Source organism: Martes martes (assembly GCF_963455335.1).
Source record: "Martes martes genome assembly, chromosome: 9".
Classification (NCBI taxonomy): domain Eukaryota; kingdom Metazoa; phylum Chordata; class Mammalia; order Carnivora; family Mustelidae; genus Martes; species Martes martes.
In genome coordinates, this window is record NC_137896.1 from 86,613,183 (window position 1) to 86,624,270 (window position 11,088).

At 38.5% G+C, this 11,088-nt stretch overlaps 1 protein-coding gene across 10 annotated transcripts in view; it reads right to left on the reverse strand.

The window, feature by feature from the left end:
* Positions 1–4,951, reverse strand: part of TIA1 (TIA1 cytotoxic granule associated RNA binding protein) — a 32,982-nt gene extending 28,031 nt beyond the window's left edge. For 7 of the 10 annotated variants that reach the window (XR_013967427.1, XM_080813791.1, XM_080813790.1 and 4 more), the window contains exon 1: positions 3,125–3,229. Coding sequence is in view for 8 of the 10 variants with exons in the window: in XM_080813791.1 (XP_080669917.1) it covers positions 3,125–3,177 (53 nt within the window). In the remaining 2 variants the exon portion in view is untranslated. Of the gene's footprint in view, positions 1–3,124; positions 3,230–4,720 lie in introns of those variants that run through there. The other 3 variants (XM_080813789.1, XM_080813792.1, XM_080813793.1) reach the window with 2 other exon arrangements.
* Between the last annotated feature and the right edge of the window lie 6,137 nt (positions 4,952–11,088).

An 11,088-nucleotide genomic window follows, 5' to 3' on the forward strand; every position in this document is an offset into this window, starting at 1 on the left:
ACTGATAAAAAAACATACTGGAGCAGTGGCAAGCCAAGGTTCCCTATCACGTATACTGGACCACTAAACAAAAATGTAATTTTCTTACGTTTATGTAAGTTTTTTTCTTTTTTTTTTAGAAGATTTTATTTATTTGAGAGAGAGACAATGAAAGAGTGCAAGAGAGAGGAGAAGGTCAGAGGGAAGCAGGCTCCCCGTGGAGAGCCCAATGCAGGATTCGATCCCAGCACTCCAGGATCATGACCTGAGCCAACGGCAGCTGCCCAACCATGGCACCCAGGTCCCTGCCAAGTTTTTATTTTTCAAAATGCTTTAAAAAAAATTAAAATATCCCTTTTTAGCTGTTCCACCACGGATTAAAGTATCCCATATTGATATTTATTGTATCACCACTGAGATTATGTCCCAATCTGTGCAGAACTGGAAAGTAAAGAGAGGAGTACAAGAGACTTAACTGTTGAAGCAAACAGACTTCCATGGACTAAAAAAATGTCTTCCTGGTATATTAGCTAACAATACTGGGTTTTTGTTTGTTTAAGATTTTATTTATTTGACACAGAGAGAGCACAAGCAGGGGGAGCAGCAGAGGGAGAAGCAGGCTCCCTGCTGAGCAGGGAAGCCCAATGTAGGACTTGATCCCTGGATGCTGGGATCATGACCTGAGCTGAAAGCAGAGGCTTAACCATCTGAGCCACCGAGGCGCCCCAATTAGCTAACAATACTGTATCAATGCAGTCTCCTTAATATGACAATTGTATTGTGGTTATATAAGAGAATGGTCTTGTTCTTGGGAAATATATGATAAAGTACTTAGGTCTGAAGTGTTCTTTTCAAATGGTTCATCAAAAAAAGAATATCTAAATAAGACCAATATGGCTATCGGCAACTGGTTATTAGCACACAAAAGGTACCTAAGTCCTCAACGTAGTATTTTGTTACTTTTCTGGTTTTTAATTTTTCAAAATAAAAAGCTACCTGGGAAGATTCAAGGGAAAAGTCATCAATGGTACCAGTTAACAGTTGACAGTTCTGCCAGGGACAGGATTTCACATCAATTTAATATATATTTTTGAAGCTGATAAGTTAAGTTCAAAGAGTTATAAAATTGGAATCCAAAACACTTAAAATATTTTTATTGGGGTAGCTCTAGAAAATCTGACAGTCTAAATTTACAAAGCAGAACACTGTATTGGGTTTTGAGCTGCAATCACTGTATAAAAATGTAGAATTTGGTATGAAACTTCTGTGAAAATGAGTGAAAAGCATAAACAGGATTTTATGTAATGATAAATTCCATAAGAGTAGAGATTTTCAGTGGGGCACCTGGTTGGCTTTGTCAGAGGAGCGTGCAACTGTTGATCTTGGGGTCGTGAGTTTGAGCCCTAGATGAGGAGTAGAGATTACTTAAAATCTTTAAAAAAGGGGGGGGGTAGACTTTCATTTTTACTCATACTATATATTTAGTGTTGAGAGCCCTGCCTCAAACATTTTAAGTATTCTATAAATAACTGTTAAAGAGATAACTGTACTCTCTCAGAATTACTTTTGAACATTTTCAAACTGCTTAGAAATTACCAATTTCGCCTGATTCTAATTTAGGGGGGAATGTGTATGTCTTTCACTGATTACGAATTTATGTACAATAGTCAACACCACACCAGCATCATAAACTTACTATTATATTAACAACTGTTACTTTTCTGATAGCTGAAACCGCCGTATTTCATTAGCTGGCACCTCCTTCACTTGGAGATCAGACCATATATATAAACCAGACTGAACAAATGTATGTTATGATATGCCCCAAGACATCCTAAGACATCCATGCTCTCAAGACTATTCTCATTTTTACTTATATTTTGCAACAAACATTTTATTTCTAAAATTTTATTTCTAAGTAATCTTTATACCCAAAGTGGGGCTTGAACTTACACAACCTGGAGATCAAGAGTCCCATTTTCTACTGACTGAGCCAGCCAGGCCCACCCCCCAACACACTAACATTTTATTTTATTTAAAGATTTTATTTATTTATTTGTCAGAGAGAGTGAATGAGTACAAGTGGGTGGGGGGGAGCAGCAGGCAGAGAGAGAAGCAGGCTCCTCGCTAGGCAAGAAGACTGATGCGGGACTCCATCCCAGGACTCTGGGATCATGACCTGAGCCAAAGGCAGCGGCTTAACCTACAGAACCACCCAGGAGCCCCAAACTAACATTGTAGATGACTGATATGACAAATCTGTAAGCAAATCTACTTATTGACTTCATTCTCACACCCCACATCCAGTCTATAGGTAATTCTTTTTGCTCTACTTTCAAAATATACCCAAAATCAAACCACTTTTCATAATATGTCCCCAAAGTCCTGCTGACAAGGAATTGAACACTGGCAATCTCCAACTTAATGCTGAGCACTCATCTGTGACAAATGAAGTTATCTCCTCTGAGCCATTTACATACACAGGTGATACTGAGATTCGACTACCTTTCCCTCAAGAATGTAAAAATCTTGACTCATTGCTTGGAATTGTACCAGCTTTAAAAACAAATTTACGATCACTCACCATAGACTAAACACTGCTAAGAACATACTGAAAGACCCTGACTTGCAGGGTCATTAAAACAAATATTTTATATAAAAAGTAAAAACACCACTGGTAAAACAAAACAATGCTGGTAAAACTTGGTGATTTACACCTACTCACATTTAAACAAGACAGGTTTCACTGAAGAATGAGGAGTTTTGGTTGAGAGAGGTAGAAAGAAGGGAGATAATAGGCAGTTAGAACATGGACTACTTTAGGGAAGAGATTCTTGGATGGAGTGTTCTAGTGAAGAATACAAAGCACATTTAGGAGTAAGAGTTAAAGAGGACAGCAGAATTGCAGGATGAGGAACAAAAAGGTGTCTGACCCTGGGTGACTTATTTAAACTTTTAAGCTTAGCTTTTCCTGAGCTGCAGAATGGACCCTTTATTGCAGAGTTCTGATGAAGATTAAACAAGCATGTAAAGCATTTAACACAGAACCTGGCAATCAAAACCTTCAATAAGTGAATAAAATTTCCTTTATTATTTCTCCTGCAACAGTTGGTCCCCTATCCCCAAGCTAGTACAATTTAACTACCTGCTTTTGTAGACTGGCCTGAGAAAGCTGAGGTTGTCTTCATTATTTGACATTCCCAAATCAACGTAATAAAAAGGTTAAGTTCCCAGATATTTCTGGCAGTTTCTGAAATTAAAAATTTCACAATCATGTAAGAATCTTAAATTCAAAGGCATTATAAAAAATGATCAGTGCTTAATCCAATATTCTGCTGGCTGTCATACTTCTAGAAAAGAGTAAAGGGGAAAAAATGATTTCCATAAAGCCTATGAGGCTAATAGTTTTTTAGGGAATATTAATCTATAGATATAATCTTTCAATAAAACAAGGGACACCCACTAATTCTTGCATCCTATTAAAAAGACAAGGTAACAGATTTTTAGATAGGCTTGCAAAAAGTTTACTAATCTCTGAAGAAACAGGAGTGACTATGTTTCTCACACAGATAAAAACGGACACTTTTCAGGGTGTAAAAATATTTGATTACGTTTTCTTCGTAACAACTGCAACATAAAAAGTTGCAGAAAGAAATCTAAAACTGTATTTTTAACGCATATCGTTCTCAAATCGCCAGTATGCTAAGAATAAAAACAAAAAGTCAGGTCAAAAACTCATCAGGCCTTTTCTCCTTTTGGAGAAAAGCAACAAAGCAAGATCACCTCTTCTGAGAATACTTTGGAAAAACAAAGGAGAATGCTGTGGGGGGAGCTACTCCACAAAGAAAATATCCCCAGCTGAGATCACTTAACACTAACAACTCTCAGAGGTGACTAAATCTGTAAAGGTATTTATCAACTGTTGCTTCATAAAAACTGTCCGCTCGTTCAGCAACATGTCAATCACTAAAGTATCAAGCGATGATAAAAATGTATTAAATCCACTTCCCCTCGGCTGAGAGATTTATATACCTCCGGGTGAGATATCCATTAAAAAAAAAAAGAAAAGAAAAGAAAGAAAGAAAGAAAAGGCAGTTTCAAAATCATTACGGTGCCGGGTTTTCGGCTTTTTGGTCGGGGGAGGGGTACTACAGAAGGAAGCCAGAGAGGTTAAAGAAAACTATTTGGCTTTTTTCCAGCTGGCAACTGCGAGAATAAAGTTTATCTTACTGAAAACCGAGCACAAGCAGCCTCAAGAGAAAAACTCCTATCAACGAGAAGAAAATGAAAGGAACAAGGAGAGTTTCTGGAACAAATCAAAGTAAAATGAAAGGGACGGCTATAAAGATCAAGAGATTAATCAAGAAGCGGGGGGAACGGGAAACACACAGAAGGAAAGCACGGGACAAAAAAAGAAGGTTCACCGAGTTCTGAAAAGAGGTTTGAATGAAAAAATCTCTTCCCCAGGCCTAGGACCACAGAGAGCCCGCGGCGAGGCCAAAGGCCACGCTATCGCATAGTTAAGGTGACTGAATTAATTCAGAGGGCTAAGCCCCCTCTCCCTCCACCTTGCTCTCTCATAGCCCGGGCCTCGGTCCCTAAGCATTCAGGTGTGCGCCAAGGAGAAGAGCCAAGATATTGCGGCGTCCACAGAGAACAATAGGCTGGGGAGCGCGCCGAGCCGAGGCCTCCCTCCGGGACGACCACCATCCCGCCCCCCTCATCGCTGCCCCAGACTCACAGAGTCTTGGGCATCTCGTCCTCCATGGCTGCTGCTGTCGCGCCGGCGCCTCGGGGTCCAGCTCCCTAATCTTTACTACCTCCCAAATCTTTTGAGCGGTTATGGCTGCGGAATAGCGGGGTTTCTCGCCTGACCGGAGGTTACTCCGCCTCCTCCTTCCGCGGCAATTACACTAAACGGCCGGGCGCAGCGCGAACAATGAAGCCCCAATACAAGATGGCGGCGAGCCGGGAGCTCAGAAGCAGCCAGCGAAGTGACCCGGACCGCGCAGGCGCAGAATAATCTTGCACTTTCAACCTCCCTCAAGCCATAGGTTCACTTGTTGCGCAGCCGCTCTTCTAGCCGGCACCAAGGGTATATCAGACTGCGCAGGCGTAAGAATTAACTCTTTCAGGAGTTGCGTAGTTTTTTTATCTTCAAGCTCCAGGTTCGAATGTTTCAACAGTGAGTTATAATGAAATAGAAATCTTCACGGAAATTAAAAATCCCCCGTGTTTCGTGAGGAAGAAAGACTTATTAAAACTGTTAAAATCACCTCATTTTGTAGGCGGCGGGAGTGAAAAGGGAATTGCGCCGCCCGGGAATCGAACCCGGGTCGCAAGAATGGGAATCTTGCATGATACCACTACACCAGCGGCGCGGATGGTTTATGCTTTTGCCAAAATGTCTTAGAACAAAATGCAAGCAAACATTTGTTCCTATGTGAGGATTTATTCATTTAAAAATAAAGTTTATTAAGAATCTATAATCTATTTTTCATTGATCTAAGGAAGGATGTTATCTCATCCCAATACAGTTGAATGGCTCTTCTTAATCCATTACGTTATTGTTCATTAATGTTCATTAAGAAGACTTTGTCTTTAGTAACCAAATTTTGGAGAGCCAGGAAGATCTTTTCAGGTATTTTTATTTCCTTGGTATACTCAATGCACTTTGCAAATATTTAAGAAATAGTTATTTAAATAGTTATGCAAATCGGTCAAAGAATTTTAAAACTAAATGAGTCAGAAGGTATATAAACTTCAGTCCTCTGGGAAGGGGGTGGAAAAATCAGGACTCTGAAATGTGTGTGGTTCGGTGTAATCATTATGCATTTCGTGTTGCATTTTATAAATTATGTGAAATATTTTTAAACACAGGAGAATGTACACATCCAAAACGAGATGTCCTCTTTAGAGTAGTTTCTTAAAACTATATCTTAAGATTTCTATTTTTGGAATTGTCTTTAGAATCTGGAGCTCGTTCTTCAATTTTATTCAAAGATGCCAAATATTAGTCTTTTGAGGCTGAATAAGACAGGTGTTAATAGTGGATAAAATTTTTTAAAATAGTGTTTTGAAGTGTACAGTTTAGTTGTTTTTAGTTTATTCACAGAGATTTGCACCATCACTATAATCAATTTTAGAACATTTTCATCACTCCAAAAAAGAAATTCTTACCAATCAGAAGTCACTCTCTATTGCCCATCCCACCTGACTTCCTAACATACTGATCTGTCTATAGATTTGCCTGTTCTGGGAATATCATATAAATGGAATCATGCAATATGTGATTCTTTGTGACTGGCTTTTTTCACTTAGCATTACGCTTTTATGGTTCATACAAGTTGTAGCATATGTCAGTATTTCATTCTTTTTCTTTGCCAAATAAAACTCAATTGTATGGATATAGCACAAGTATCTTTTAGGCTTCAAAACCTTTATGAAAATTTGACTATTTTTTATATGTTTTAAATTGTTACATATGTTACATTATAATATATGTATGTTATATTTGTATAACAATATAAATACATTACTTACATTAACATATATTGAACATAAATATATAAAAGACATATAAATATGTAATTGTAATATATATATTAACATATATGTTATATATTGAAGTTTTAAAGTTACAAAATTAATACAGGCTCACTATCACAAGTGAAACAATATACAGACACCTGAGTGGCTCAGTCAGCTAAGCATCTGTCCCTGGCTCTGGTCGTGGTCCTAGGACCCTGGGATTGAGCCTGCTTCTCCCTCTGCCTGCTATTCGCCCTGCTTGTGTACTCTCTCTCTGACAAATAAATAAATAAAATCCTTTAAAAAAAAAGATGAAGGGGCGCCTGGGTGGCCAATGGGTTAAGCCTCTGCCTTTGGCTCAGGTCATGATCTCAGGGTCCTGGAATCAAGCTCCGCATCAGGCTCTCTGCTCAGCCTGGAGCCTGCTTCTCCTTCTCTCTGCCTACCTCTCTGCCTACTTGTGATCTCTCTCTCACTGTCAAATAAATAAATAAAATCTTTTTAAAAAAAAGTGAAACAATACAGATAAGTAAGGAAAAGACTAATTAATTCTCTCATTATCCCCCTCTTGATGTAATTAATGCTAACAGTTTAGTCAGATTAATCAGCAGGCTTCCACATTGTAATCATACAAATGCAAATGTATTTAAGTGCTTGGGATTTTTATTTAAAAAACGTCATTATGGGATGCCTGGGTGGCTCAGGTGGTTGGACAACTGCTTTAGGCTTGGGTGATGATCACAGAGTCCCAGAATCAGTCCTGCATTGGGCTCCTTGCTCTGTGGGGAGTCTTCTACTCCCTCTGAACTCTCCCCTCTCATACGTGCTCTCTCTCATAAGTAAAATCTTTAAAATAAATAAATAAATAAATAAAATTTTAAAATGTGGTTAGGACACCTGGGTGGCTCAGTCTGTTAAGTATCTACCTTCAGCTGGGGTTGTGATCCTGGGGTCCCGGAATGGAGTGGCATGCAGGGTTCCCCACTCAGCAGGGAATCTGCTTCTTCTTCTCCCTCTACCTGTTGCTCCCCCTGGTTGTGCTCTCTCTCTCTCTCTCTCAAATAAATAAAATCTTTAAAAATAAAAAATGTGGTTAGTCCATGGATATTACTTTGCAACTTTCTGTTCTCACTTAAGCTAACATCATACATATTTTCCAGTTGAATCAATACAGATCTAATTATTTGGTTTTTTGGTAGCTGCAAAACAGTCCATAGAATGAGTGTGCCAGTGTTTATTCAGTGTTAAATTGAATAAATGACCATAAATGGTATTTAAGAACATTAGGTTACCCCATTTTTGTTTTTTGTTTTTCCACTACAAACAATGCTGCGCTAAACATCCTGATACATATATCCTTATAACTGATTTTTTCATTTCTTTAGAATAGATCTCCAAATGTGGGATTTTTGAATTAGGCAGTATATCTATATATCAATCTTAATAGATAATTGTTTTTAAAAAAGTTTTTAGTCATTCACACACTACAATGTTTGAAAGTCAGTTCCAGAGAACTCCATCCATTCTACCTTGTTTTCTCGATGTGGGATTCCATTCCAGGACCCTGAGATTACGACCCGAGCAGAAGGCAGAGGCTTAACCCACTGAGCCACCCAGGCGGCCGTATTTCATTTTTTAAAGACTTTATTTTTTCAAAGCTATTTACAACAAAATTGAAAGGAAGGTAGAAATTTCCCATTTACCCAATGCCCCCAAATTTGCATTCATGTATGTTTTGTTTTGTTTTGCTTTGAGCACGGGCACTTGCTTTTTCTTTTGTGAATTGCCTACTTATATAGTCTGTATTTATATTGAATTGTTTACCTCTTACCAACTTGTAGACCTCTTTGTATGTTTACAATACATACCACAATCTTACCTGCCATATTAGTGGCAGATGCTTTCCTCATGTATTATTTTTTTAACTTCTAAAATTCTACTTTTTGCTGTCTGAAAATGTTTAAGTTTTATGTAGTCAAATATGTTTCTCTTTCCTTATATTGTTTCTGAATTTCCTGTCTTGCCTAACAGGGAATAAATATTACTTAGTTTGTTTAGAATAAGAAAAAAGTGAGATGTAAGGAAGTAAGAAGGTATGAAAATGAATTTTTTCAAGGTAGTTTCAAAAAAGAAAAAGAAACACAGAGCAATGGCAGAATTACTACAGATTTAAGTATTGTCAAAGATAAGCAAAGCCAGCACTAAAGTTTTACTTTTAATCAGTAATATACTATTGCAAAAGGGAAGAGTCTAGCATAATCTGAATTAAACTTCAATTTGTATAGATGTGACCTGGCATTTGGAAGGGGGACTGTAGGTATAGGGAGGGAGATGAGCAGGGGCCACACTGAGTCCAGTTAGTGAAGATTACAAAACTTCAGAGAAAGGTTGGTAACTGGTGCTTATCAGTTAGGCTCCTGTTCTCCCACAGAGGCTATGAGACAGAGGCTCTATCTTCACATGTTGGCTGGAACAAACATTAAAGTCTTGGGAGCCTTGAGTTTTCTCAGACAGGCACTTTAAAGGTAGCTAGGGTCGTCCCAAGGACACAGCTTTGAGCTGTTAGAAAATGTTAGTGTTTTGTTCAAGTCTTAATAGGCCAAGGCTGGGGCACCTGAGTGGCTCAGTGGGTTAAGCATCTGCCTTCTGCTTAGGTCATGATCCCAGGGTCCTGGGATTGGGGCCTACTCAGCATGTTGTTGAAGTGTAGAGTTGTAACTCTGCATGGACTATGGACAGTCAACAATATGTACTTAAAAGTTGCACTGTTGCAAAACGCGTGTATTATTCAGGTATGCATACACTATTTTTTTGTACTGATGGTCCTGTACCAGAAACATTTTCTTTTGTTGTTACTTACTTTTTGTTGTTGTTGTTGTTGTTGTTGTTACTTACTTTTTAAACTTTGTTTAGCCACTTAAAGAATATCTGCTCATGGCACAATTTGTCTCGTCGGGCTCCCTGTTCACCAGAGAGTCTGCTTCTCCCTCTGCCCCTCTCCTCAGCTCATGCTCTCTCTCTCTCCCGCTCACTCCATCCTCTTTCTCTTTCTCTCTCAAATAAATAAAATCTTAAAAACAAAAAAAAAAAAAAGAAAAGATAGGCCCAGGCTAAGGCCTGTCTAGTGGAGAAGATTGCTCAGAGGAACCTGGCTGGAATTTGTTCAAGGAGAGAACCTTAGTGTTTTTTCTCCTAGGGGGGAGTCTGCTTTTTTGAACAGCATTCCTTTGTATGAATGTTTGTTATATTACCTTATTATTACTCCTCATATATATGGTAGCAATTTCTCTCTATGACCTTTTTAAAAACCTTTTGAGTTTTCAGTGGCAGTGTTATTTTAAAAGGGCAGGAGTGCAGAATGAGAAAGCCTCTGACCCACCTTCCACTTTGCAAGTCCTTTACACTGTGTCTTCACTGAGCATTCTTTCAGTAAACTCCTTCCCAAGGTTTCAGCAGCAGCAGTTAAAGCTTCTAAAGATGACACATGTGTCAAAGTCACTAATATGGTCCATTCTAATCAACCAACAAACATTTATTGAGTGCCTAGCAGGCTTAATGCACCGATAATTGTGTTGTGGGGATAATGTAGTTTGTAAAAAGGAAAATAAAACACACAGAGAATTTAGTTCTTTGTAATTTCTAGATGTAGTGAAAATGGAGCTTACTCTTCATCTTTTTATGTTAACTAGGAGTGTTTATTTCCTGTATGATTTCATCTTATTTCATTAATACCACCTTCACTCCCTCTTTCTTTCTCTGCTTAACTGGCCTCCTTGCTGTTCCTCAAACATGCCAGGTATTTTTCTTACCTAGACAGCTCTTTCCCCAGATATTTGCTTGACCCACTCTCTCAATTCCTGCAAACTTTTGCTTAGATTCTATCCTGTTCAATGAGGCCTATACCAACTACCCTGTTTAAAACTGCAACCCCTTCCTCATTCCTCTCACCCCACTCTGTATAATATATAATTTACTTATTTGTTATAATTACCATATTTCTTTCCAATGGAATATCAGCTTCATTAAAATAAATGTTTTATTTTTTTTTTGACACACAGAGATCACAAGTAGGCAGAGAGGCAGGCAGCGGGGGTGGGGTGGGGGGGTTTGGGGGGGTGGGGCAGGCTTCCTGTTGAGCAGAGAGCCTGATGCAGGGCTTGATCCCAGGACCCTGAGATCATAACCTGAGCCAAAAGCAGAGGTTTTAACCCACCGAACCACCCAGGTGCCCCAAAATAAATATATTTTTTTAAATAAATATTTTAAAAAATGTTTTGTTCACTGATTTTTCTAAAGCACCTAGAACATTGCTTGCCACTTACAAGGAACTCAATAAATATTTGCCCAATGAATGAATGCTTTTTGCACTGGGTTTTATACTCCCTTTTTCTAAGTTCAATCTTTCTTTGTATCCAACTTCTTTTCCTTCCATCCATACTATTCTTCATGTTCACATGATGGTTTTGTTGTTGTTGTTGTTTATTTGGGGGGAAGAGTGGGGGTGGGGTATTTATTTTACTTATAAAATGGGATCTTATAATACTCATCAGTCAGTCACTGTTTTTCTCATCTACCGAT